At 54.7% G+C, this 26,305-nt stretch overlaps 7 protein-coding genes across 7 annotated transcripts; 4 read left to right on the forward strand and 3 right to left on the reverse strand.

Annotated features, from left to right (window-relative positions):
* The first annotated feature begins 912 nt into the window (after positions 1 to 912).
* Positions 913 to 3,343, forward strand: PHACADRAFT_118885 (uncharacterized protein). Its single transcript, XM_007394625.1, has 8 exons — positions 913 to 1,100; positions 1,160 to 1,365; positions 1,435 to 1,498; positions 1,561 to 2,084; positions 2,148 to 2,247; positions 2,316 to 2,407; positions 2,467 to 2,655; positions 2,729 to 3,343. The coding sequence occupies exons 1-8, from the start codon at positions 1,076 to 1,078 to the stop codon at positions 3,023 to 3,025; spliced, it is 1,497 nt and encodes a 498-aa protein (XP_007394687.1). The 5' UTR covers positions 913 to 1,075; the 3' UTR covers positions 3,026 to 3,343.
* Positions 3,344 to 5,861: 2,518 nt separating this feature from the next.
* Positions 5,862 to 7,885, forward strand: PHACADRAFT_194437 (uncharacterized protein; the record flags this gene model as incomplete). The annotated part of the gene is made up of 8 exons (XM_007394626.1): positions 5,862 to 5,903; positions 5,964 to 6,331; positions 6,392 to 6,562; positions 6,616 to 6,716; positions 6,778 to 7,040; positions 7,106 to 7,413; positions 7,486 to 7,590; positions 7,651 to 7,885. The coding sequence occupies 8 exons, from the start codon at positions 5,862 to 5,864 to the stop codon at positions 7,883 to 7,885; spliced, it is 1,593 nt and encodes a 530-aa protein (XP_007394688.1).
* Positions 7,886 to 9,694: 1,809 nt separating this feature from the next.
* Positions 9,695 to 11,587, reverse strand: PHACADRAFT_141835 (uncharacterized protein; the record flags this gene model as incomplete). The annotated part of the gene is made up of 5 exons (XM_007394627.1): positions 9,695 to 10,512; positions 10,563 to 10,752; positions 10,812 to 11,319; positions 11,397 to 11,417; positions 11,480 to 11,587. 5 exons carry the CDS (start codon positions 11,585 to 11,587, stop codon positions 10,020 to 10,022), a joined length of 1,320 nt encoding a protein of 439 aa, XP_007394689.1. The 3' UTR covers positions 9,695 to 10,019.
* Positions 11,588 to 11,852: 265 nt separating this feature from the next.
* Positions 11,853 to 13,786, forward strand: PHACADRAFT_254213 (uncharacterized protein). The gene is made up of 6 exons (XM_007394628.1): positions 11,853 to 12,114; positions 12,263 to 12,495; positions 12,547 to 12,572; positions 12,623 to 13,253; positions 13,305 to 13,468; positions 13,527 to 13,786. Exons 1-6 carry the CDS (start codon positions 11,862 to 11,864, stop codon positions 13,660 to 13,662), a joined length of 1,443 nt encoding a protein of 480 aa, XP_007394690.1. The 5' UTR covers positions 11,853 to 11,861; the 3' UTR covers positions 13,663 to 13,786.
* Positions 13,787 to 15,111: 1,325 nt separating this feature from the next.
* PHACADRAFT_141840 (uncharacterized protein) lies at positions 15,112 to 17,365 on the reverse strand. Its single transcript, XM_007394629.1, has 5 exons — positions 16,727 to 17,365; positions 16,572 to 16,673; positions 16,181 to 16,519; positions 15,647 to 16,128; positions 15,112 to 15,595 (listed from the first exon to the last, which is right to left on the reverse strand). The coding sequence occupies exons 1-5, from the start codon at positions 16,761 to 16,763 to the stop codon at positions 15,527 to 15,529; spliced, it is 1,029 nt and encodes a 342-aa protein (XP_007394691.1). The 5' UTR covers positions 16,764 to 17,365; the 3' UTR covers positions 15,112 to 15,526.
* A 708-nt stretch (positions 17,366 to 18,073) lies between these two features.
* Positions 18,074 to 19,812, reverse strand: PHACADRAFT_254219 (uncharacterized protein). The gene is made up of 8 exons (XM_007394630.1): positions 19,727 to 19,812; positions 19,576 to 19,664; positions 19,500 to 19,512; positions 19,370 to 19,446; positions 19,266 to 19,317; positions 19,060 to 19,211; positions 18,929 to 19,007; positions 18,074 to 18,878 (listed from the first exon to the last, which is right to left on the reverse strand). Exons 2-8 carry the CDS (start codon positions 19,630 to 19,632, stop codon positions 18,262 to 18,264), a joined length of 1,047 nt encoding a protein of 348 aa, XP_007394692.1. The 5' UTR covers positions 19,633 to 19,664; positions 19,727 to 19,812; the 3' UTR covers positions 18,074 to 18,261.
* Positions 19,813 to 20,983: 1,171 nt separating this feature from the next.
* Positions 20,984 to 24,591, forward strand: PHACADRAFT_254221 (uncharacterized protein). Its single transcript, XM_007394631.1, has 9 exons — positions 20,984 to 21,646; positions 21,715 to 22,179; positions 22,237 to 22,604; positions 22,658 to 22,828; positions 22,884 to 22,984; positions 23,046 to 23,308; positions 23,381 to 23,688; positions 23,753 to 23,857; positions 23,917 to 24,591. Exons 2-9 carry the CDS (start codon positions 21,970 to 21,972, stop codon positions 24,149 to 24,151), a joined length of 1,761 nt encoding a protein of 586 aa, XP_007394693.1. The 5' UTR covers positions 20,984 to 21,646; positions 21,715 to 21,969; the 3' UTR covers positions 24,152 to 24,591.
* The last annotated feature ends 1,714 nt before the right edge of the window (positions 24,592 to 26,305 follow it).

Below are 26,305 nucleotides of genomic sequence, written 5' to 3' on the forward strand. Positions count from 1 at the left end.
CCGGATACCGGGAGGAAAAATATGGCATTTTCTTACTTATTTTTTCAGGCTGTTTTCGCATATTTTTTGCGACCAAAAAGTTCCAAATTTCTCTCGTGAATGCAACATATCTGGGCGTACCGGCGCCTAGGCAGTGACGATCTCCACGGTGGACGCTTTGTTTCGAAGACGCTCTCGCAGAAGGTAAGGACATGATAGACTCCTCGATGGTTTGCTCGCAGATCTGGGGGGTCAACAGATCGCGGGGGACGAGAAGCTTGCTGCACTCACGTCGGTGGGTGGGGCTGCCAGCGTTTGGGCGCCTAGGGAGCCATGTCCGGACTCCACGGTCATTAAGGCATCCGCGCATTTAAACATGTCCTAGAGCCTGCTCAAGCTCTCATCTCGACCTACATAACGCCGACATAGCTCAGAAGCACGCTTGCAACTGAGACGATTGATGTGCTGTGCAACGCCTTTCCGGAGGCCAGATATTGGCGAGTGTCTGTCGTAGGTGCTGGTTTGTGTCTCGTCCGAACACCAGGCCCGGCCAGATGCTCGCTGCTTGGCTGTGTAGTACGCTTGTTTCGCCAGATATTACATATTACTGCCTGGCGTAGGTGCACTGTGAACGTTTGAATAGTCATGCTCATTCACTTGAAACGCGCGGAACGCCAATCTGGGACGTTTGTCGCGGTGGCGGCCTCGTCCCGACTGTGATCATGATCCGTGTCTCAAAGAGTCCTCAATGACCTCCGGATCCTCTAGCATTACAGAGCGAAGCTCGGGTAGCCACAGAACGCCGATGGGCAGGTACAGGAAAAGAAGCTCTGGCATCGCGTCCAGAGCCAAGGCTATGCGATAAGCCTGGAAGCTGGAAGGGCAGCCATTGGCTGATAAGTGAGAGAGGGGATGCACTCGGCCATTTGACATCCTTTGATCCCGCGCACCCGCCAAGTGCACCCCGAAGGGCGCTACACAGATAACAGCCCGCACAAAACTGTCCCTGCCTACTGGCCTGCTTCTTTTCACGAACCTTCACCTTCCAAGGCGTCTGCCCTCTCGTCGACGCCGGCACAAGCAGTGCATAGTCCCCATGGTCAACGTCACATACGACGCCTGTGAGTGTCCCGTTCCCGTCGTACGCGCACACTACGATACTCACCGCGTCGTCCTCTAGCCGGATCGCTCGTGTGGTTCGATCCTGTCCAACAGGAAAATGTCGTCTATAACCTGGGCGACATCGCCTGGGTTCTCGCCTCCACCGCCCTCGTGTGGATCATGATTCCAGGCGTCGGCTTCTTCTATTCAGGTCTGCTACGCCGGAAGAGCGCCCTCTCCATGATATGGCTCTCCATGACGGTTCTCGCGACCGTGTCCTTCCAGGCAAGTCTCTGCGGTCTGGTCGTATCAACAATGCCCATTTTTATTTTTATTTTTATCTCTATCTCGCAGTGGTTCTTCTGGGGCTTCTCCCTTGCATTCAGCGATGGTGCTAGCAGGTACATCGGTGACCTTCGTAAGCATCGCTCTCAGGAAAGCAGCAATACTGCGGAGCACGTCGCTGACGCAGCGGTACAGGCTATTTCGGTCTCAAAGGCGTCCTCGAGAAACCCTCCATTGGCAGCACACGCATTCCCTCCATTGCGTTCTGTGTCTTCCAGCTGATGTTCGCGGCCATCACTCCCATACTCGCCCTCGGTGCCGTCGCAGAACGCGCACGGCTCGGTCCCACAATCGTTTTCACTTTCGTTTGGTCGACCATCGTCTACGACCCGATTGCCTGCTGGACATGGAACTCCAACGGCTGGGCCTTCGTCATGGGCGGTCTCGACTTTGCAGGGGGCACGCCCGTTCATATCTCGTCAGGTACGGCTGCCCTCGCCATCTCGATTTATCTCGGCAAGCGTCGAGGCTACGGCACTGAGCGTCTTGCTTACAAACCCCACAATACTACCTACGTTGTGCTTGGCACGGTCTTCCTCTGGTTCGGCTGGTTCGGGTTCAATGGCGGCTCTGCTCTCTCTGCCAACCTGCGCGCTGTTCAGGCGTGCATTGTCACCAACTTGGCTGCCTCCGTCGGTGGCCTGACCTGGATGTTCTGGGTACGTTTCTGGCTCGTGTTTTACCACGCAAGCCCCATGCTGACCCGTAGTGGCGTTACTCAGGACTACCGCCTCGAGCGCAAATGGTCCGCAGTTGGTTTCTGCTCGGGTGCAATCGCTGGCTTGGTCGCCATCACTCCGGGATCAGGCTTTGTCGGATCTCGTCAGTACTTTATCACATCTGTGGGGCTCCTTGTGATATTGACCGTGCACCCATCCTTCTCCAAACAGCGGCTGCCGTTCTCTTCGGCTTCATGGCGGGCACCGTCTGCAATTTTGCCACGCAGCTCAAGTTCTTTTTCCACTACGACGACTGTCTTGATGTATGCTTGCCGGGATTTCCTTTCTTTGGTGTCTCGCTCACGCTCTATCTGGCGCACAGATCTTCGCGTCGCACGCTATCGGCGGCATCGTCGGCAATCTGCTTACCGGTCTGTTCGCGCAGAAGAGCGTCGCCGGTTTCGACGGCATCACTGTCATCAACGGCGGCTGGCTCGACCACCACTACATCCAGCTCGCGTACCAGCTTGCAGACTCAACGTCCGGCCTGGCCTACTCCTTCGTGATGACCGTGCGTCTCCTCCGTGCATTCGCACCGCAATTTCTTTTTGCTGACACAGTTCTCTCCTCGTCTTCTGCTGCAGACGATCATCCTGTGGATCATGCACTTCATCCCGGGCCTGCGCATGCGCTGCGACGAGGAGACCGAGATCCTCGGCATGGACGACGCCGAGATGGGCGAGTTCGCGTACGACTACGTCGGCATCGACGCGGCTGCGGGCCACAACTTCCACGACGACACGCACTCGCATGGCGACGTCCTCCCGACGACGGGCGGCCGCGAGCCGATGCACATGCACTCAAACTCGAAGACGATCGTCGTCTCCCACAAGGACGGCAAGGAGAGCGTGGGCGGCAGCGACTCCGCCGATCAGCCTTGAGATCGCCCTGCCTTGCCGTAGCTATATTGTCCATCCTATCACTACTAGAGTGGCGTTGTATCTGTTGATGCTCATCTTGAGCTGCGATATTGTGTGTATTATACACCCCTTTCTTCCTTGACCCCCTTTTTTTTCTAATGCTCACTCGTTCGCGCTCATCCGCGGGTGTTTGGGTACAAAAGCAAGTGTATATCTGCAAGTACTACGTGTATGGTCATGTAATTCCCAAGGAATGTTTACAGAATATTTCAAACTGTAGCGTTGTCGAAGTGATGGTGAGGGCACTCCTGGGGTGCCTCGTACAGTCACCAGTCCAACGTCTAGTACGCTGTGCTAGATAATGATCTGACGAGCTGCTCCTTTGCGTCGGCCGCGCGGCATGGACGCGAGTCCGACGCGTTGTCTCGGTTGCGGGTCCCATTCAACGCGACACGGCAAGCTCAGGCGAGTCGGCCCGTGTCTCACGGCAACCGTCCAAACGTTCAGCTCCCGCGCGTCGCGGCTGTTGAACACCACGCCACAACGCCCCGACAAGGGGCCGGTTCGAAGAGTGGCCGCAGCTCGTGTCCGTCTTCATTCCACCTCGGTGCGGTCAAGCCCGACGTCACTGCGCTCCGAGTCGTCTCCGACGGCGCAGCGTGTAGGATTAAAGTTGGATTAAGCTTGATTGGGCATTGTTCTGTGGTGCTAAGCTCTCCAAGTTGTGAGCCGGGTGCGATTCGGCTTGACACGGCCCAGGGTCCGGCTCACGACTCTGGTAGGCAACGAGCCTCAAGCCGAAGCTGTCAGACGGAGCTGGCTGCGGCTTTCGAATCAGCGCAGAAAGTTGTCGTGTAATCAGAGATTCATCGATGAGCTGCAGGAATAAGGTACTGGCTTACATGTTCAAGCAGGCGAATATGTCAAACTCTCTGTACAGTAGTCTTGGAAGGCATGACCGGAGGCTAATTGCGGGGTAAGGCACTTCTCACGCACTTTGACGATGAGTACTATGAGTAGTGATAGCAATCCGATAGGGGATAGAGTCAGTAACCTGTAGTTTATTGTGCAAGTTTTTAGGATGCAGTTTATGCCTCAGAGGCCTTTTGTCATACTGCAAAGCTCGGGGAAAGCCGAGCGGAGCCCGTGTCGGATTGTTCCACACGGAAAATTCCGTGCGTGCTAGAGTGACTTTGGGACAACCGTACCTCCACCAGCAAACGGTAATTATAATACGTGTGGATCCGAGCTCATGGGCGTGCTGTTCCGTGCACTAGCCACACAGAGCTCCCGTCGGACAGTCCGCGGGTGCCTTGTCTTTCTCAGCGGTGCGTGTCTAAACCTTGCATCAGTGCCAATATCGTATTCCTTGGGTTCGGGAGGGCCCCGTCTGCGGGATAGTCGGCAAGTACTTACCAATTCATACTCAGACGCTGTCGTTGCCACCACGGCCCGCAGGACCTGAGATCGCTTCGGAACGGCTGGTATGTCATCTTTCCTCCGTGCTGACGAACGCGAAGCGCATATCCGGGAGAAGCTTATCAGGAGGCGGGCGGACATCTACGAGAGTGAGCGTACAGAGCAAGAGTTCAAGTCAAAGGGGGCCAGTGGTGATGTTCGATTCGCGAGAATCACAGAACAGCGCAGGCTAGTGCATGTGCTGACACTGCACCGACTACAATCAAAACCAAACCAGGTACGCAAAATACCGTATCAAAAGTGTCGTCCGCAGGTGAAGACAAAGTCAAAGCGGTGCGAGCGTATCCACGCGTGTAGTCTATCAAAATCCGAAACCAAGTGCCGCAAACCACAGGTACTCATAAATGCCCGTGTGTGCCACGAAAGCTGTACTGCGGGTGTCTGTGAGTGTGCCTCAATAGCCGTGTAATGGTCGAGTCATTACGGCGAGCTTATCTCGCGGCATCCTTCTATAGATCTGCAAAAGGCGGCGCGTTAACTCCAGCAATAGACGCGGGTGAAGTCTCCCCGACAGGCGCGCCTGTTCGAAGGCAACAGCCGAGCGATTGACAACAACGTTACAAGGTGAGTCAGCCCGTGCCCAGTGGTGTGCATAGACTGTCAGCTCACGGGCTACTAAGGGAACAGTCGATCTTTTCGTACCAATCCTCGCCTTTGGCCTCTCGATTGTCCTTGAGAATCAGAGCCTATTTATCGGGTGCGCCAGCGAGCCGATTAGCACTGGCATACGAGCGTCGCGCCGCCACAGAACCTTCAGTTAGCTTCAGTCGTACGCAGAGTCCCTAACAAAAAAAAACTGAGAAAATAGTCTAACTTTTCTTTTGTAGCTGTGACAGACAGGCGTGCTCCTGTGGCATGCCGTTAGATTGGCAATATACGCTGCTCCGTGATGGGAGACCATCTACGACCTCGGATTTGGCTATGTTCCTTGCGCACTCGGCGTATGATCCATGGCAGGTTGCGATTGCATCCCGATCACTTCTGCCGAAGGGACGCATGCGATTGCGGATACACGACTAGTGCTTTTTTTCCTGATATACGTCCGCAGAAATCAGTCACTTCTTCGTGCGACTCCTCTAATTCTGCTCTAACAGCATTCCTATCCAATGAGGATCTGTTCGGCAGTCCGGATGGGCTCACGAGATTAAGCCACACTAGGACTAGCCTTCGACCTCCACACGCCTAACCTCTACGGACAGTCAGCACGTGTGCATGGCTGCTCGCGCTCCGTATTGATCTCAGGCGGGGTAGGGCGGGGCAGGACAGGGCGGGGTGGTTTCGACATATAAAAACCGCGCCGCGGATGCGTCCTCACTTCACGGCCCTTTCGACTTCTTCACTGTCCTGTTACATTTGTTCTTCGAATCATCTCTTCACCATGAACGTCGTCTCCACCTCTCCCCTTCATCTTCTCCCAACTGTACGTGCCAGCCATTACTGCCATTTTCCACAACATCCTGCTGATATTCTCGTCACTCAGACCCTCAATGCAAACTTAGCCTTTTTCCTTATCGTAGCTGCCACCCTGTATGTTGTCCTCCCTTTCTTCTTCCGCAAGAACCTCGTCGACAAGAACGGAAACTCGATCCCTCCCGGTCCTCTTCTTCGACTCCCCTCCCTCCCGGACTATCCTGAACGCACCCTGCACGCGTGGGCCCAGAAGTTCGGCCCGCTCTACTCCTTCTACATCGGCAACCAGCTCTATGTCGTCGTCTCCGATGCCAACGTCGCCCGTGAGCTGCTTGTCAATAACGGCTCCATCTTCTCGAGTCGCAAGCAGTACTTCATCAAGAACCAGACCGTCCTGAGGGGTCGTGCTATCTCCGGTTCTCCCTATGGCGAGACTTGGTATGTCATCCCACGCTTAAGGTTTTAGTCTTCTTCTTAAGTTGACCTTCGTCTTTGCAGGCGTCAGCACAGGAAGGTCGCCGCTCAGCTTCTGACGCCTAGGGCGATCCAGGGCTATAATGACGCCCTCGATTACGAGTCTCGCATTATGATAAGGTCTATGTATATGGAGTCTATGCAAGGCGCTCTTCCGATTAACCCCGCTCATTACACCGGTCGTTACACTCTCAAGTAAGTCCGCGTCTCACGATGAACAAAGCTGTATCGCTTACTATGGTCCCTAGCAACATGTTGACAGTGGCCTTTGGCACCCGCACGGATTCGACCACGGATCCGCTCATCAAGCGCATCCTTGCCATGGCCATGGAGTTCAACGACTTGACCGGTGAGCCATAGCTGTGCCTGGCTGTGCACACGACGGAATGCTGAGACAGGTCGGAAATTAGGGCCATTTGCGAACCTCGTTGACTTCATCGAGCCGCTGCAGTGGCTGCCGAACAGGACCCATGCCCGCGCCGAGAAGCTGCACAGCGACTTCATCGAGGTGTACGGCGCAATGGTCATGGCCGTCAAGGCACGCATGGACGCGCACGAGGACGTCCCGCACTGCCTCGCCAAGGTCTTGATTGAGGGCCGGCAGCAGGAGAAGCTGGACTGGGAGGACGTGTGCATGCTCTGCGCTGCGTTCGCCATCGGCGGCGTCCATTCGGTGAGGCGGTTTCGCATCCGCAACACAATAGGAGGGCGGGCCACTGATCGCAATTTCCGTTGCAGACTTCCGGAATTATTCAATGGTTCCTCGCGCTCATTGGCAAGCATCCGGACATCCAGGCGCGTGCGCATCATGAGCTGGACACTGTCGTGGGCAGGGACCGCTGGCCCGTCGCCGAAGACGAGAAGAGCCTACCCTTCATTCGTGCGATCATCAAGGAGGTCCTGCGCGTCCACGCGCCGTTCTGGAACGCGACGCCGCACAGTTCGATTGAAGATTTCGTGTATAACGGCATGTACATTCCCAAGGGCGCCGCGGTGATCTTGAACTGCTTCACGCTCCATCACAACGAAGCGCGATACCCTGATCCGTACGTTTGTTCTTTTCCCGCTTTTCCATGTCTTATTGTCCGCGACACAATTTGTCTGACACCTCCGCTCAGGTATACGTTCAACCCTGACCGCTATCTCGGTGACAAATTGAGCTCTGCGGAGTCGGTGAACCAGTCTAACGCCATGGAGCGCGACCATTGGTCATTCGGTGCCGGGTAAGTTCCACTTCTCCCCTCGCGTCGGATGAAACAGCGCCTCATGAGCATATGTTCCAGCCGTCGGATCTGCCCAGGAATTAATGTCGCCGAACGCATCCTCTTCCTCGCGATCTCCCGCCTGCTCTGGGCGTTCACCATTCACGAGCTTCCGACCGAGCCGATTTCGCTGGAGGAATACGAGGGCACCTCTGGCCGCACCCCTATGCCCTACAGAATCCACCTGCTCCCACGTCACGAGCGCGTGCATGTCGCGCTGGAGGCCGAGCAAGAGATCGCGAGCTGCGAGCTCTAGTTGTCGTGCGCGGCTTCCCGGATGATTTGATACTCTCTAGTCCCTTTCTATAGCCTAATTTCTTCTGTTATTGCTCACGACCTATGCCTTATCTGTATGACTGTTGTGCTTTAGCTGATATTCCTTTCTTTCGGATAACATGTATTAGTACTAGGCACTTTTTATCTGCGCACGTCCTGTGACCATTTCCTTCCCTTTAGCAGACTATGTGCCGATAAGATGCTATTAGCCAAGGCGGATAAGGCCACCCCCCTTTGCTTTGCAGAGTGGACACGTCGACTTTATCTCACAAGGATTTCAACCAGAAAATGAGGACGGTCATGTCAATCCGCAGGTCCAGCGAGCAATACGCAATACTGGACCACTCGGCCGCGATCTCGCGAGAAGATTGACCTCGGGTGTCTCGGCTCACTGCCAAGCTTCTAGCTTGAAAGCTTGAAAGCTTGAAGTCCGGCAAGGGTCGCATGATTTTCGTCTGCTCCCGACACTGGTGGCTTGCGGGGCCATCCCTCTCGAGTGGTCCGATCAAAGCTGCTCCAAGCCGGCAACACCCAGCTCAGCGCCGGATAGCAATGTGGGTGGCGCAACATTTGCGCGCGCCCGCTCTCATCTCCGAAGTCCTCGTGAATTCAGCACGGACTAAAGTTGACAAGTTTGACAGATGACATCAAACACGCCTCGGTAGCTATTTTGAAAAGCCTCCGGGTCTAACGTCCTTGTCTTACGAGGTGAGGTCCGCCTCATCCCGAGAGGCTGTGACGACTTTCATCGCCTCGTCCAGATTGGGAGCAAACCGTGCCTCTCAGTGCTGCTTGGATATGAATGCCACTGGCGGGCGTGGCTACCCCGTTGCAGGAAATTACAAGTGCCCCCCTTCGGTTTACACCAGGTGCTCTCTGTCAGGGAAATATAATATTTTATCAGCTCCACGAAGCATTGCCATTCACATCGCGAACATCGGTTGTGTACACAGTAACAACCGGTTTCGTTAGACGCGGGCTTTGTGGCGCGCGCTGCCCCCGGGCACCGGGTGCTCCCCAGGCTTACCTCCCGCTTCATAAGTTTTACATAAAGAGCTGCTCGCCGGCGGTTCTTCACGTTCAGCATGCCATCATGTGGCCAGCCAAGCCTCCCCATATCCCGTCTCGTTGTTCGCATCTGTCAGGCATCCGGCACCAACATCAGTCCGATACGAGGGACGAGTTAGAGCGAAAGCCCAGACGCTGATGACATGTATATAGTCGTGATCCAAGAGCTTTCTTGTCCGCGGCAGACTTCAGTTTTTATCATCTCTCTTGTCGATGATGTATGTCCCAGGGATGCCTCTGCCGGATGGCTCCTACTACATCGGCTCTCGGGAGTCGAGCAACGCTTACGCTATCGGGTCCAACGAGGTCTACGAGACGATACGCACGCTCCCGAATACACACTCGCCGTACCCGGCAAGTAAACATTTTTCAGGGTATTATGTATATAAAACGCTGATATCGGTGACACGCTTTAGTGGCAAGTCAGACGGTCCGAAAATGGGATGTACGTCTTAACCTACCGCGAAAAAGCCGCTTCGTCCGTCAGCGACGCTGCAGTCGCACTTGTCCTGGCGGGCGACCAGGCCACTGAATGGGCTGTTACACCTGTCGGGCCAGAGAACTTGTACATGTGAGTGGGTCCATGCAGCTCGTCGTAGCACCTTGACTGCCCTGGGCCCAGCATCTGGGACAGCAGAACCCGGAAAGCGTGGTACGCGTTGGATCGGGGGAACAAAGACATAGTGAGCCCCCTCCCTGCACTCCAGTTTATCATTACCAACATGGCTCCACAGATTTCCCTCGCCCATGTCGACACTCGGAAACCACCACCTCGGGCTCTGTTTGAGTTCAGCAGAGTGGAATTTTAGTCTTCCATACCGGTCCATGTCACCTTTAAGGCCAACGACTGCCCGGGTTCGCGCGCCGGGGTTCGAGCATGAACAGTATCAGTATGCTCGTGCCCACTAACCAAGAATGAGATCATCCTACATAAGCCTGATGGAAAGGTATGACAATGAATACGTAGGATACTAAGGCTCCATGGCATCGGCGGCACAGTATCCCTGCACGAGCCGCCTTCGTATCAACCTAAGGGTCTCCGTCAGTCATGTACCTGAAAATATGCCACTCAAGGGGACGTACCGCTCAAACACATCTAGAGGGCCCTCCGCCGTGTCGATACTCTGAGGATGCCCGGTGACCTCGTCCTGTATGTACGCTCGTACCGGCACCCACAGACTCAAAGGGCTCGTCCCAGGCTCATATGTAGCCTGTGCGACATAGAGAAGTATCCCATCTGACTTCACGACCATATCCTCAGTTTTGAGCTCGACGGTTGCCGAAGCGTCGATGTCCATGCCGCTCAATTCTTGAGACATCGAAGTGTAGTTGGGCACGGATATCGAGATTGTACGTGCCACCCTTGTCGTTGGAATTAGACTATTGAGCAGATGGTCTAGGGATAGGTTCGTGTGGTAGGGTATAGGGAGCAGGGTTGTGGGGTATGCGAAGTGATATTGACTGGCTGACGGTTCAGGTTTGATTGAAGGCGGAGGCAACGACGCCAGTTCAGAGAGGCGGGTATCTCGCCACCAAAATCTATGAAGCAAAAGTCAGACGTGAATTGATGACAAGCGACGATGACGCACCGGAAGGGTGTCTCGCAGTCTGCAATATCCTGACCCTTCCATTTGACCACATCCAATATATGAAGAATACCGTTGTCGCGCCAATCCTCGTCCAGAATGCAGTCCAGCACAGTGTGCGAAGGTAGACTTGAGGGAAACGGCTTCATGAGACATTTGCCCAAGAGCCGTGAGCGCAAGGTTGTGTTCGAAACTGCACGGGATAAGAGTAGGATTCAGCTACAACGCGTTCGCGAGCACGCTTTTCCTCACCCAGTCCCGCAATCCCAGAAGGTGCATGCGTGATGGCCAAACACCGCTTGCCAGCTGGCACGGGGGTCATTGCGACCCATCCAGACTGGATGTCCTGCGGTATGCCATCTGCCCTCTGACTCGTGCTCCACTCGCTCATCTCCGTGTCCTCCGTTATCTCGAGCAGCTCCGCGTACATACACTTGTCCGCCCACTTGCTATTCGGCTTCGTCGGCTGCCCCTTCGATGCGCCGCCACGCCTCTTCTTATTGTGCTTGCCCTTCTTCTTCGTGGTGCCAAACGCCGCCGGGAGCGCATCGTCTTGCATGGGCCTGGGTGTGCCGTCTGCGGTAGTCGGGGGCTGGGACGGGCCCGCAGCTGCCGGAGGCAGGAGCGTCGCAAATTGAGCCACACCTTCACGCACGGGCTCCGCGGGCTCGGTGCCCTCGTCGTCGTCATCCGACCGCCCAAGCGTCAAGTCCGCAAAGAAGTCGAGCTGCCGCGAGGAGTCGAATCGCTCGGCGCGCCGCTGCAAAAATGACACGGATTCGGAAGGGTTTCGCGTCAATCGAGCATGCCGTGCTGAGACTGGAGAGAGCTGCGCACACGCTTCTGCTCTTCCAGAGCCTGGCACAGGAGGATCTCTGTGAGTGCTGGGATCGTCAGCTGCGAGCTGGCGTGATGCGCACCTTCTGACGTCGGGCTTCTTGCGAGGTGGATGCGTTCCTCACTGTCGCCGGAGGCGTCTTGTAGGTAGCCTTGCGCTCCTGAGCAGTATTTCGAGAAGTGTGCGACATGATCGGCAAGACAGTTCGTGCGGGGGGGATGGGATTCGAGACGCAGCGCGATAATCACGTGGTCAGGATTATCTTATCTTATCTGGCCAAAAGCTCTGCAGGCGCTTACAGCTGTCTACTTCATTCTTTGCTCCTAGCAAACACGTCCTTCAATTTGCCGTCCAGTAAATTCCACTTTTCCTACCGGGACACGAACCTTGGAGATACGCCAAGCCGTTGAAGGAGAACCTTTATGCCCTCAGTCTGCTCCGCGTAGACCGTCATGCCACCTTTTATGCCAACAGTACGGGAAATATTCCTCCTTGGAGGCTTGCTGGTCTTCCTTCTCACCTTCCCAACAACATACAAAACGCCAGGCGGATCTTTGTCCGACAGTACCAGGCTTCGGTCGAATCTGTATGGCGAGGAGACAGAAGACGTTGCGCCAGTCACGCTGGAATCGAAGTATTCCTTGCAATCACTGAGCGCACCTCTAGTCTGGGGGATGGGTCAGGTCCCGGAGACTGATATAGTGGTACATGTCCCAGGTACGTGACTATGTGCACTCTAACTACACATATTCTTTTCACACGACACACGACTTTTTGGTCATATCCCTTTCTCTGGGACAGACTTGTTACGCTCCTTGTCACGACCTTCGTAGAGTGGGAGAACTCATTGTTGGCATTTGCTCAGGATGGACCATGTTCGACAGACTCTACTTCAGAAACGGCACGTTCTACGTCGTCACAGAGAACAAGGAGGAGATCCCGGATCTGGAGCTCATAATCTCGAGTGGTATCTATCTCACCACTGGGACTGCCGATGAAGCCAAACGCCTTCCAACCGACAAGGACATGCGTATAATAGATACAGATGAGGCCCGGGGGCTGCTTGGCACACAGGCGGAACGTTTGGATGGTATTACTGTGCGTATCACGCCTTTTGATAGTGGCTTTACGTCCTGACTTCTTTTGAAGTGGGTAGCGAACGACCCCAAGCAATTGTGAGCAGCTTTTTGCACTTAGGAATGGTGGCCAACCTGACGCTTCGCAGTATCACTCACTACTACCACTGGTCCGCCGAGCTAATTTTCGGTTTCTGGAGAACTCACTCTTCGCTCGACCCTAACATTCCGCCAAGCGGCGAGACCGACCTTCCTGCACCACGCCGTATGCTTATGACCCGTATTGACGCGGCTAACTGGCGCGACTATGCCGCAATGAACCAATGGGTTCTGTTTAACGCATTCCCTTCCATCACCATGGAGTTCATGGACGATTGGAATGAGCGCGCTAATAGCGGCCACACCTACGTCCTTGACCGCTCCATCTTGGCTGACCGTGCTGCTGCAATTCACGGTCACATCTTCCTGCGTACCCAGCGGACGGCCGGAAATGCATTCGCCTTGCCAGGGAGCGTCAACTGGTGGCAGCCTGTCCGGAACCACGTCGTCGGCGCCGCAGGTTTGACGGAGGATGTCCTGCAAAAATATGGGGAGCGAACCCCCGTGATCACATATATCTCTCGCCAAGGGTGGGGTCGCCGTATGCTGATTCAGGAGCACCACGAGCGACTCGTGGAGGAGCTGTACAAGCTCAGGGACTTCCATGGCTACGAGGTCAACGTCGTCAGCATGGACAAGCTCTCGCGTGCAGAGCAGATGGTTCTCGCCGGAAGGACAACGGTACGTCAACGTCACTCTGTGTGTCGAAGCTACTGCTTAGATCGCATTTAGATCATGATGGGTGTGCATGGTAATGGTTTGACCTCGCTACTGTGGATGCGACCCACTCCACGGTCGACCGTTATGGAGTTCTTCTACCCCGGCGGTTTCGCGCACGACTACGAATACACAACGCGTGCGCTGGGCATGGTCCACTATGGCTTCTGGGGGGACAGGTACGCTCGCTCCGTCTGCAATAAACGCCATGAATCTTACCAGTCTTCACTTTCGCAGAGCGTTTACCCGACCCGACGTTCCACCTGTTGCATACCCCGAGGGCTTCCAGGGAAACGAAATCCCAATTGACGGGGAGTTGGTCGCCCGGATATGTGTTGAGAGGCTCCAGCTATCGGAAGAGGCCGACGACTAGGCTTCGTCACAGCTGAACATAATCGCTGAGTAGGCTCATAGGACATTGTTGTGCAATTGCTTTCGCAGATACCCGCATACAAGTATAATTTCAGTGCTGTGCGCGTCACATAATGAGTACACCCTATCTATTGATGCTTGCACTTTCATGCAATGTTCAGTCGGACGCACCATGGGTACACCTGCTTCAAACGATATCCGGCTACGAGGGTCTTAGGTTTGAAAGCTGCGGAAAAAAAGCGAGCAGCAGAGAAATGAGCGAAAACTAATGTCCGCCATGAGAAGCCAATTTACGCAGGATATTCCAATTGGGCGATATCGCAGCTGAGAGCTCAAAAGAACAAATATACTGGAAGAACAGCGCTATTGTTTTCCGTTGGTTTCGGGTGTCATTTCCGAATGGAAATGGGAAGTGCTAGTAAAAACATCCGACTCTCGGGCTTCTCGCCTTTGTGAACAACAGATGAGACAAGTCTTACCGTATTGTCGAGGAAGCTCGTCTGGGATGACCGCAGGACCACCAGCATGTAAATGCGGCTGAATTCTTCGGCATGCACGGTAACTTATCGACATGCCGAAACTGCGTCGTTATTACTCGCCAGAGGCACCTAGCGCAGCATCTGACGCTCTGTTTCCCGCGATTGCGACATGTGTACAGAATCCCGCAACGTGGATCGATCGCAGAGAGCTAACAGTGCTTTTACAGGACCCCTCCTAGGCCTGGTAGCGAATAGAGGAGGACGACATGCCCCTCCAAATTAACTACGCCCACCTTCCGAGGTGTTAATCATCTTATTGAGTACGCCACTGGGCTAGACGGCCCCACGAACATGTCTGATCATGCAGGTCGGTCCTGATCTCGGTGCCACTGCGCAAAGGGGTCAGATCTACAAGTCTTCATACAATACTGCGCCGACGTCAATTGTCCCCCGCGGTGCCGGTGCGGTCCTGCCACATGCACTAGAGCTGCTCGGACCCGCGCGGCAACTAGTACTAGTCGAAGCAGTAACAAGCAGATCAACGCGCACAGACCGTGCCTCGTTCAGCTTGGAAGCATGCCGGAAATTCAAGACGCCCCGACGACATACCTCATTAATACTGCTTCATACCTGGTCTACTAGCTGAGGTGTCAGCCTGTTCAGGGGCATCTGCCTTAAACTACTTGCATTAATCATAATCCGTCCGTAGTCCTCCGTAGTGTCCGAGGCTGTGTACATCGTGCATCACGAAGACAGCTATACTGCAGGTGAATGGTTCTATCGGTTTGGGTCAGACAGACGACTCCGAGCAAAGTCGGCGTGGTGGGCGTCGTGACTCAAAGCGAGCTCGTTGCAACTAACGAGCCCAGCCCATGCCGGGCGGAATTGATGCGAACCACACCGACCGAAACATTTGACCCGCGACAGCCACAAAGGACATATGACTCATCCGGTCACGCAATGATGAACTTAGTGTCCGTTATATATATATATATATATATATACCGAAAAGATTAGTATCTACAAGAATATTACAGAGGCCCGTAGGGTAAGGATCTAGCAGCGCGCCCCCCAGTGCCAGACAGTGTCCGACTTTTCGAAGAAGTCCCGAAAAGAAACTTCAGAATATCTGGCACACAGAGAAGAGGTTGGTGCGCTGCAGCCGCCGCCGCGAGCTCGAAGTTGATGTGCGCGAAGCAACACGGGAAGGAGGAGGATATGGACCAGGAAGAGAAGATTCAGGAGGGGGATAAGAACCAGGGAGAGAAGAACCAGGGGGAGGATAAGAGCCAGAGGGGGTATAGGAGTTCCTTGACCTGTCTGATACACTTTTGATACAACAAATTCCGTTTAACTTATACCCGTTTAAATTAGTCAAGCCAACCCTCACTTCAGCAAGACCGAGACCTCTTGCAGCTTCTTGACAGCGTCAGTGTGGATCTCCTCGAAGACCTCCTGTGGAAGGAATCGGTAAACGCGCACATCGTATGGCAGCATTCAACGTACCGCAGCAGGACGGATATCGTTGGTTTGTGCGACACCAACACCAGCCCACATGATGAGATGAGAGTCCTGGCCAGCAGTGGTCGCCTCCTTGTAGCGGTTGATACGCTCCTCAAGGGGCAGACCGGCCTTGTAGTCCTTCATGACGTCGTTCGTCGAGATGGCACGGCCGTCAACGTGGGACGGCCAGAAGTCGGTCTGGAAGGCCTGATCGTACGCATTGCTGCGCTCGGTGCTTTCCCAGCTAGACTCGACGAGGATCTTCTTCATCTGGTCGGTGTACTGGCATTCGGGGGTGAAGAGAAAGCGCGTGCCGAGGACGACGCCATCGGCACCCATGGTCAGCAAGCTGGCGACCTGCGAACCAGTGGCGATACCACCAGCGGCGACAACAGGCGGGCCGTTGGGGAGGGCAGCTTTGACAGCAGGGATAAAGTTAAGGAGCGGAGGAGAGTGAGAGCTTCCATGACCACCAGCTTCAACACCTGTTCTCTCCGTTAGTGAGAAAGTCGAGCCGAAGACGCAAGTGTAACAAACCTTGAGCGACGATGACGTCGACCTTCCACACGTTTGCAGCGCGGATGGCCTCATCGACGGAGTTGCAGCATACGAAAATCTTAGTCTTGTGCTCGCGCTTGGCGTCGAACTCGCGCACGGTGTTGACGTGCTTCTCGAGGTCGTTGCCGAAAGCGAACCAAATGGCGGTGATCTTCTCTTCGAGGACCGCAGGGATACGAGGGTCTTCCGAGGCTTCTGTCATGTCGAGGATCCAGCCGAGGAGGCCAACACCAATCGGAAGTGGCGCATCCTCAGCGATCTTCAGGGTCTTGCGCGTAGAGCGCAGAGACGCTTTGAGTTGCTCGGAAGTATCGAAGCCTTAAGGCAAGGTATGAGCTGGTCAGCTATTAAAAAATACACCATGACATACCAGCTCCGATGAGGCCGTATCCACCCTTGCCAGTCACGGCTGCAGCAAGGTCGGCGGTGGAAGCGAACGCCATGGGCGCGCAAAGGATGGGGCTCTGAATATCTGGCGCGCAAGAAGTTAGGGAGGAGCCATGCCGAGAGAGGCTGTGTACTTACTCAAGAGCTGGGTGAGCTGGGTGGAGATGGACTGCATAGCTAGCTACTGTCCGGGATCGATTCTGTACAAAAGTGGTAGATAAAGACAGGTAAAGGAGTGGCAGAGAAATGAGTCTCGGTGCGGAATCGTGTTGGGAGGGGGCCTCTGTCTTATACCTCAGCGCGAGATCTGAATTCTGAATTGAGTCCCCGGGGCGGCTATATAAGTTTACATCAGAGATCAGAGTCGTCCTGTATCACTAGCGAAGCGATACATGGACGGTGTTTGCGGGCGCGCTTACCACGAACTGATCTGCGTCACACGCCTGCTGGGACTCGGCCAAGCGACCCCAAGCGGTTTCAGATGCCGATGCTGGGACGCCGTCCAGCAACAGTCCCGAGCTCGACGTTTCGAGCGACGTGGAGGCTCCTGGCGGGCGGCGGGCGCACAGTTTCGCGACGTCAACGCCACGCTTGGTGATGGGCGCTAGTTTACGGCCACTAGTTCCCAGAAAGGCAATCCCCTTGTTGTTCGATGGGCTAGCCCTGGGCAAGCTCGTAATCTATTTCGTACTCGTGATGGACGTAGTTCTGTTACGCGAAGTCGTGGAGCGACAGGGAAGCTTGTCCTGCCGAAATGTGCAGACAGTTGCACGGTACAAAGATTACAGCACCTCGATATCTCCCCCAGCGCATGCCACTCCCGCAACTCACTCAAACATCTCACTTCTTATTTTCATACGTCCCCTGCACAGTGAACAAGGCCTTCCCAGCGTGAATATGTCCGTCCACACTGTCTCGTAATCCGCCTTCTTCCATATGCGGCGCGCCCTCGCTGTCATGGTTGCGGGAAAAAAGACGCGGGTCCTTGTCCTTGGGCACGCAAACTTAGTCTTGCCAACCCTGAGCTATTCCCGAAGGGATCGTCCCACGGCTTTCCAGGAAACTTACGGAGGCAGTAGGCTTGCTTGTGACGGGAAATTTGCCTAGGCGGCTCGCGCTTCTGCCTTCCGCCATAGCGGCCTTACTCACCTCGGCGTGTAAAACGCTCCATTCAGTCTGTACGGGGCTTGGCTGGGCCGTTTGTTCAGCCGGACGTCGTGAGGAGAGTTCAGAAGCCGTGGGCGATGGCCGGACGGACACGCTTGCGCTGCGCAGGTTCTCCGCGGTCTGGTTCTTCACGGCAAGCGCGTGGTGCTACGGCGAAAAATGAGCTCACCTGAGCGGGGCGAGTGCGGGTTGCCTAGCTGACAAGCTGCTGATCGGCCATCAGCCCTGTCTCATTATTCGGGAGGAACGCAGAAGCACATAAATGCATTCCCGTCTACTGATTCCGCGTTTTCGCGACCATATCGTCCAGGTATCAATTTTTTTTATTCCGAATTCCGTGTTTATTGCAATTAGCTTCCAGGTTGTTCACAGCATGAAATCTATACAAAGTTGACGAGACAATGCTAAACGAGTGGAATATGAAAGAGAGAGAAAGCAAAAATGCGTAGTGAATTACAAACAAGCAACGACAGGAATGGGTAATATTGGTATGTGGCGAGGCTGGTTTATTGGACTTGTGCGATCTCTTCATCGTGTACTTTCCTCTCGAAGTCGACGAAGTCGGTGTCGCCGCTCTGGTGATCGCCAAATGCCTCAACATCCTTTTTGATCTGGATGTTGATCGACTGCGTGGGGTTCATCCTGCGCATGGGGATCGAACCGATGGTGGCCACCGGGTTGATCGCGTGGGGAACCGCTGACTCTATGGCGCCGAAGCTCTTGGAGGCGTTCTGCATAATCTCCGACTGGTGCAGCGCGATACGGACCGAGATGGCGTTGAAGGTGATGCCGACCAGCGGTGTAATGAGCTCGAGCAGGAGGTACTGCGCGTTGTAGTTGGCACTATAGAGCGAGAGGAGGATGACCTCCGCCATGAACTGGATGGACGCAGACTCAATGAGGATACGCAGAATCGGCATCAGGTTGCCCTCCTGGTTCGTGCGGAACTTGATAGACCTCCTGTCCGTCTGCCAGATCCTGTAGGCCATGAGGCCGGTGGTCAGACCGGACTGGACGACAGAGATGGCATAGAAGGTGGTGATCCAGCGGAGGAGGCGGGGGTCGAAGACGCTGGCGGAGCTACTCTCGGTTGTGTAGAGACCACAGACCGAGTAGCCAGAGACTAAGGGCCGACGTTAGTGATGGAAAGGTACACGAAGCTTGGATACCCACCCAGACTAACTACGAGTAGAACAGAGGGAAGTGCAATTGGTCTCCAGTCCCTGCCCCAAACGACCCAGGTGCGGTAAATCTAGGCGCAAGTGTTAACGGTGAGGCATCAATTTGAAAAGAATGACACTTACGGCAACCGCATCCCCGAATATTTCTTGAGTAGCATAAATAGTATCCTTGAAGACATGGTCCCAAGGAGCCAAAGCACCGATGTAGGCAGCCGGTCCTCCGGGGGCGTCGCGCTTGATGACATACGCCATCACCATGCGGTAGCAGTTCATGGCTGCACGACAGAGTTCAGTATTCGTTACGTGCTATAGGATGGAAAAGGACGCACCGACATGCATTGAAGCCATGAAGAATAGCAAGATACCGATGCCGAACATGACCTGCGAAAGCGTGAGACATTGCACATGCTAAGCCGAAGCCACTCGTACTCACCCTACTGTGAACGTCCTGCGCCCTGCGCAACGCTACGTTGATGTAAACGGAGGCGCAGAACAGACACATGAAGAAGCCTGTCGCAGAAAGATGAGCGAGCGTATTCTTTGCAAACCACCTGGTGGCGTACCATAAACCAGGGCCTGTGGCGAAAAGAGTAGCGGTCAGATATGTCGCGCAGCGAGCCGAATGTCAGAGCCACATACCTCGAGCCAGATTGACACAAGGAACGTGATGTCAAGAGGAACATCGTGCTTAGCCATTGTGGAGAATGATTGATGGGCACGGATTCACACTGTGGAGAAGCGTTTATGTTCGAACTCAATCTCAAGAGCACAAGTGAGTATCCATGCACACCTCTCGACTAGTTATGTGAAGTCAGGGCGGATTGACGGGTCAACGACTCGTTCTCCAGACGGAGTGCCGATCGTTGGTCCAAGGTGTGGAGGGTGAGACGACTTGGGGAGTTTGACTCGCAAGCGGCGTATAATATACGCCCTCGAGTGGCACCCTCGGTGGATACAGGGCGAGCCCATACCCGGAGAAGACTTGCTGAATGAAGCCAAACATTACGCGAGACTGATGAACGCCTAGACACACAGACACAGGAGACACAAGCAAAAGTCTCAGAAAGGAAAATTGCACATGCCACCCTCTTGATGGCACTGAATGGGAGGGCGGGCACAGTCGGGGATCCTTTCTGAAGAGAAAGTCTTGCGTCGCTTGAAGCGAAATCAGTCGTCAACCTGTCAGATGCGAAGGTTTTGCAAGGTCGTAAAGGGGAGATAGCACGCAGTGTCCCGCATAACGTTCAAAGGCTTATAGTTAATAACCGATGCAGTTAACAAGCCAGCTACCTGGTAGGGCTAGTCATACGAGGGAGCGTGTAAAAGTAGCACAAGTCTGAAGACACGTTTGGGAGGAAAAGAAGCGAGGGAAGCCTGAGGAGCACCACGGCCAAGAGACCGTGTGATGTTGACAGCGCTTGAGCCATGTTATACAGTATTCTGATCAAGGCAATGAGTGGCCTGATGCTCAAGAGGGTCTAGCGGGCGATGAGCTGAGCAAGCAGCTCGCGCCGAGAGGTGGAATTCGCGGAGCGAGAGACAGGAGACAGGAGACAGCACGAAGACACGCCGGAGGAGGGGAAGCAGCGGGGTGGGGAAGAGGACGACACGAGCCTCAGAGCAAACGTTTATAGAGAAATTTGGGGAACAAGACGAGGACGGAGCGCCGAGCGTGGTTTGGTTCGTGTTGTGCGATTTTCGCGCAGCGGCGGCGCCTTACGTTGGAGGACATGAGCCGGTGGGCTGTGCAGGTCGTCGCGGCGGCCAAGAATCGACGAAGATCTCGGAGAGAATTTTATGTGAAGGGTCGCGTCGCCGTCGCGTCCGACTCCCGCCCTGCGGCGCTTGCATACCGCGCTACGGCGCGGGAGCTGAGAGCGCTGATGGCGCGGAATTCCATTGGAAGTCCTTGAGGCGCCCATGGCGCTCATAATTCTCACGGTCACAGGGTTGCGCTTGAGCGTCTGGTACCAGTGGCCTACGCCGTGCGAATGCGAACGAAATGCGGCCGAAATCGTTGTGCCCAAGTCAAGGACTCCTCCGCCCCGCCATCTGCATGAGCTGCCGTTGTCCAGGCAGCCAATCCCGCCAAGCACGCATACCCAAGGCATGCTTCGCTGGAGGCGTCGTACTACCGGTAGTTTCATCCTCGCTTAAAATCTAGGCTACGTCCAGAATTACCGGCGTTCCTGTCTCAGCATGCTTCTCGAGACGTCGCCGTTTCCTATGCCGCAAGTAAGGCATGACTCAAGCCGGTGCGCTAGGCTTTCGCGCCCTCGCGGTCACAGCTGAGCCCCGTACGCGTGAAAGCGGCAACTAGGGTCGTCATCTGGGCGGTCCACCTCGACCCAAGGGTGTTCAGCTCGTCGACCCTACAATACGAGCTCGTGTCTCAAGCGTATTGTGCGCACCCTGTTGTGGCGTACAACGCGTTTTGCCGCCGTTTGATCTCGATTAATCCGGCCAATATTGCAAAGGTGCGGATCCTGCGGTACGTGCAACTTCTGTCAACGTGTCGCGATGTCCAAGATCCGCCCCCAGCCCTCAGGTGCGGACTTCACTTTACGGCACGCCTGACACTCAAACGCGCTCGCTCCCGTGTGACGACTGCCGCCTCGATCCGTAAGGAGTAGTGTTGAACGCCGAGATGCGCGCACTCCGCGACACGGCATCCCTCCGCCCGCCATCACAGCCGGCACGGCTCATCTTGGTGAGTGTGAATCTTTGATCTTATTGTCCGTTTAATAAAGGCGACTATTTGCATTTTTGCATGCGTAGGGCGGGTAACATACCGCTTGACGCTGGGCGCGGACAATAAGGTCAAAATTGGGTCGCGATCAATCCGCCCAAGGGATACACTCGGATACACAACCAGTGATTCCGATTTTTTGTCAGATACGCGTCCGCAGCGCCCGGTCACTTCTTTACCCAACTCCTCGGACACTCTTTTGACGACATCCTAACCGATGGAGATCTCTTCAACCCATCCAGATTGGCTCGCACGATCAGGTCGCACAGGCCTCCTACCTTCACATGCCTCACGGCCGACATACGTGTGTGACTACTCGCGCTCCGCGTTTATCTCGAGTCGGGCGTGTGGCTTCGATGCATAAAAGCCGCGTTGCGAACACCTTCCATTTTGCGACCGTTTTGACCTCTTCTCCCTTCTGTTCCATTACTTTTGGGTTCGTCCTCTTCGCCATGAGCATCGTCTCCACCGCGCCGCTCCACTTCCGTGCGGTTGTACGTGCTAGTCGTCGTCGTCCTCCTGAGCTGCTCACTGACGTTACCTTCACTCAGAACCTCGATGCGAACTTGACATTTGTACTCATTGTAGCCGCCACCCTGTACATTGTCCTTCCTTTCTTCTTCCGCAAAAACATCGTCGACAAGAACGGAAACTCGATCCCCCCTGGCCCTCTCCTTCGACTCCCCTCCCTCCCGGACTATCCTGAGCGTACCCTGCATGCATGGGCCCAGAAGTTCGGCTCACTCTACTCCTTCTTCATCGGCAATCAGCTCTACATCGTCATCTCCGATGCCAATGTTGCTCGCGAGCTCCTCGTCAACAACGGCGCTATCTTCTCGAGTCGCAAGCAATACTTCATCAAGAACCAGACCATCTTGAGGGGTCGTGCTATCTCTGCTTCTCCCTATGGCGAGACTTGGTACGTTATTCTGCGCTTGAAGTCGCTGTCTTCTCCAACCTCCGTCATTCCAGGCGTCAGCACCGGAAGGTTGCGGCTCAGCTCTTGACGCCTAAGGCGATTCAGGGCTACAACGATGTCCTCGATTATGAGGCTCGCATTATGATTAGGTCTATGTATAAGGAATCTATGCAAGGTGCCCTCCCAATTAACCCCGCTCATTACACCGGTCGTTACACACTCAAGTGAGTTCAAATCTTATGATGGATGGATGCTGTGTTACTTACAACGGCTTCCCAGCAACATGCTTACCTTGGCCTTTGCCACCCGTACGGATTCCAGTTCGGATCCGCTTATCCAACGCATCTTGGCCATGGCGCTGGAATTTAATGATTTGACAGGTGGGCTATCTCCGTCCTTGGCTGTGTGAGAGATGAAAATGCTGAGATAACTGGATATCAGGGCCATTTGCGAACCTCGTTGACTTCATCGAACCGCTGCAGTGGCTGCCGAACAGGACCCACGCACGCGCCGAGAAGCTGCACAGCGAATTCATTGAGGTGTATGGCGCGATGATCATGGCCGTCAAGGCGCGCATGGACGCGGGCGAGGACGTCCCGCACTGCCTCGCCAAGGTCTTGATTGAGGGCCAGCAGCAGGAGAAGCTGGACTGGGAAGACATGTGCATGCTCTCTGCTGCGTTTGCCATCGGCGGCGTCCATTCGGTGAGCGGTTACGTGTTGGCAGGACAATAGAGGGCGGTAGCTAATTGCAATTTCCACCCCTCTCCCGTATAGACTTCCGGCATTATCCAGTGGTTCCTCGCCCTCATTGGCAAGCACCCGGATATCCAGGCACGTGCCCACCACGAGCTGGACGCTGTCGTGGGCAGGGATCGCTGGCCCGTGGCCGAGGATGAGAAGGACCTGCCCTTTATTCGTGCGATCATCAAGGAGGTTCTGCGCGTCCACGCGCCGTTCTGGAACGCAACGCCGCACAGCTCAACAGAAGACTTCGTATACAATGGAATGTACATTCCCAAGGGCTCTGCGTTGATCTTGAACTGCTTCACGCTCCATCACAACGAAGCCCGGTACTCTGATCCGTACGTTTTCCCGCACTTCCATTCTTATTGTCTGCGGAGCAATTTGTCTGACGCTCCTGTCTAGTCATGCCTTCAACCCTGATCGTTATCTTGGAGATGAGATGAGCTGTGCAGAGTCGGCACACCAGTCCAATGCCATGGAGCGCGATCACTGGTCGTTTGGTGCCGGGTAGGTTCAACCTTCTCCCCGTCTTACACACGACAATGTCTCATGAGCGTGTGCTACAGCCGTCGGATTTGCCCAGGCATCAATGTCGCCGAGCGCATTCTCTTCCTCGCCATTTCCCGACTGCTCTGGGCATTTACCATCCACGAAGTCCCGACCGAGCCGATCTCGCTAGAGGAATACGAGGGTACTTCTGGTCGCACCCCTATGCCCTACAGGGTACACATGCTCCCACGTCACGAGCGTGTGCACACCGCGTTGGAGGCTGAGCAAGAGATCGCGAACTGTGAACTCTGATCGTCGCGCACGGCTCGCCGGACGGTTTAAACACTATTCGTTCCCTATGACCCACTTTTCCCTCACCTCCACGCTCATACGTTATCTGTATCATTGATGCACTTTAGCTGACAGTCCCTTCGCCCTGTAGCCTATATTTCGCCTCACCACACAACCCTCTCTAGAACTATTATCGTACTCCACCAGGCTGTGTCCTGTGGCTGGGTAGTTGCCATTTCGTTCTGGACTGCCCGTTCTATTGTATCCTCCTGACCTACTCTCCCCTCAAAATCCTCACAGGTGCCGCCTCGATGTCCGGCACGGTCTTGCTTCTTGTCTTCGTTTACACATCACACACTACCCATTAAGTCCTCGTATGCCAGTAGTATAAATCATATGGTAGCATCAGATTTCAACTGGAGATGACCGGTTGAGTAGTCTTACAATAAGATCGTTTCACCTAATTGTTCCCGTGTGTCTACGATGTGATATCTGGCGGCGGTGTTGCGTGGGACTTCGTGGGCGACTTAGTTCGTCGGCGGTAGTCAAAGTGACATCAGCTGCATGGTCAACTTTCTCACCTATACGGCCAAAACCTCTCTTCCACAGGCGTGACGCGCCACTCAGATCCGCCCTCGCGGAGGGTATTGACTTTGAATTTCATTCATCATTCGGGACCGGGGGGAATATCTTTTGCGCTTTGTCTCCGTGCCCGATCAGACGGGCAGGGAGCCTCTGACAAAAGACGGGAATCACCCCTGCAGCTCGCTTCCGGGTCATGTATGTTCTCGTTATTGTCGACCATAGTCTGCTGCACGCGCACGGTGGAGCTCACGAAAGACATCGAGGCTGGGAATTGCCTGTCCCACCAACATCGGAGACATCCCTGAGATCGCCGTGAAGCTCGCTCGCGGCGTGTCTCACCAGATCGGCTAGTAACTCTGCCAATAACGGCAGACGATCTAGCTATATCTGTGGTATCCAGGCGTGGCAGCAGAAAAGTCAAGATGGTTGACTTTTCAAGGTAGCGGATGGCGCAGACGGACCTGCGCGTGGATGCGGCCATTACGAGAGGCCGTCTTCGAACCTCACGCTGACGCTCACGCGACCAGATATTGTGTCCAAGCCGCAGTAAACGCATGAGAATACCTGGGCATTGCACGCCCGAGCCCCCCCTCTCGGCCCGGCAGGACACAGCCAGGCGGTCGAGTCTCTCAAGTCGAGCTGCGTCCCCACAGCTCTGGAAGCTGTATCGGGCAGAGTCAGGTGACCGCGGCGCGTCGCGTTTATTGGCCCCAGTCGCCCGCTGCTTCTCGCGATATATGCCCTTAATTCTCACGTTCTGCCAGGATACGTACACCCTAGGACAGCAGGTATAGAACCTGTAGAACCGAGGAACGGCCTAGGTGCATACGTCAGCGAAAGATTCAGAAAGGAAAGAGAAAAAGAGACACCGACACCGAGTTGCATGACCGACACCGAGCGATCCAGGGTGGCCAAAGGCTAACGGTGGCTTTTGTTAGTGACACCGAGACGACTAAGTAATATGACAAGGTTCAGAGAAGACTCTTGGTGGGAGGCGTGAAGGAGAGAGTGCGACGAGGACGTGTACTGAATAAAGCCAGAAGTAGAACACACGACTTCAGAGTGGCCTCCGGTGAGGTCATCCTGAATACTCAGTGGAATTGAAGAGATAGACCGACAAAGTTCAGCGTGTCGACTGTGCTCCCGCGTGCATTGGTTGTCAAGCACTTCAAGCACTTCTAGCACTTCGCTACAGTACTGGCAGACTTCCATGCTGTACCGCGATGCAGGATATTCTCAAGAGCGTGCCGCTTAGACTCCTAATTCCATACATTAGATAGGGGAAGGGCCATAACACAGCAGTGCGTTCTCAACTTCCTAGCTGTGTTTGAGCAGTTGATGCCCACGCCTTCAAGGGTGTCATAGTCTGATTCGCAGCAAGCCTATCCCCGAACACTGTTATCACTTCACACACAACCGCATTTGTGACTCTTGATATTGACTACTACATCAGCCTGGATATGTTTGTCCTGTTGCCACGGCCGTGTCTTTCAACGCAGTGCACGGTGGTTTCCGAGCAGACTCTTGCATCACGCTGTGAGAATACGCCGATCGTACTTCGCGTTCGAGGTCGGTCCGTGATACCTTGAA

The sequence above is a fragment of the Phanerochaete carnosa genome (genome assembly GCF_000300595.1).
Source record: "Phanerochaete carnosa HHB-10118-sp unplaced genomic scaffold PHACAscaffold_4, whole genome shotgun sequence".
Lineage (NCBI taxonomy): Eukaryota > Fungi > Basidiomycota > Agaricomycetes > Polyporales > Phanerochaetaceae > Phanerochaete > Phanerochaete carnosa.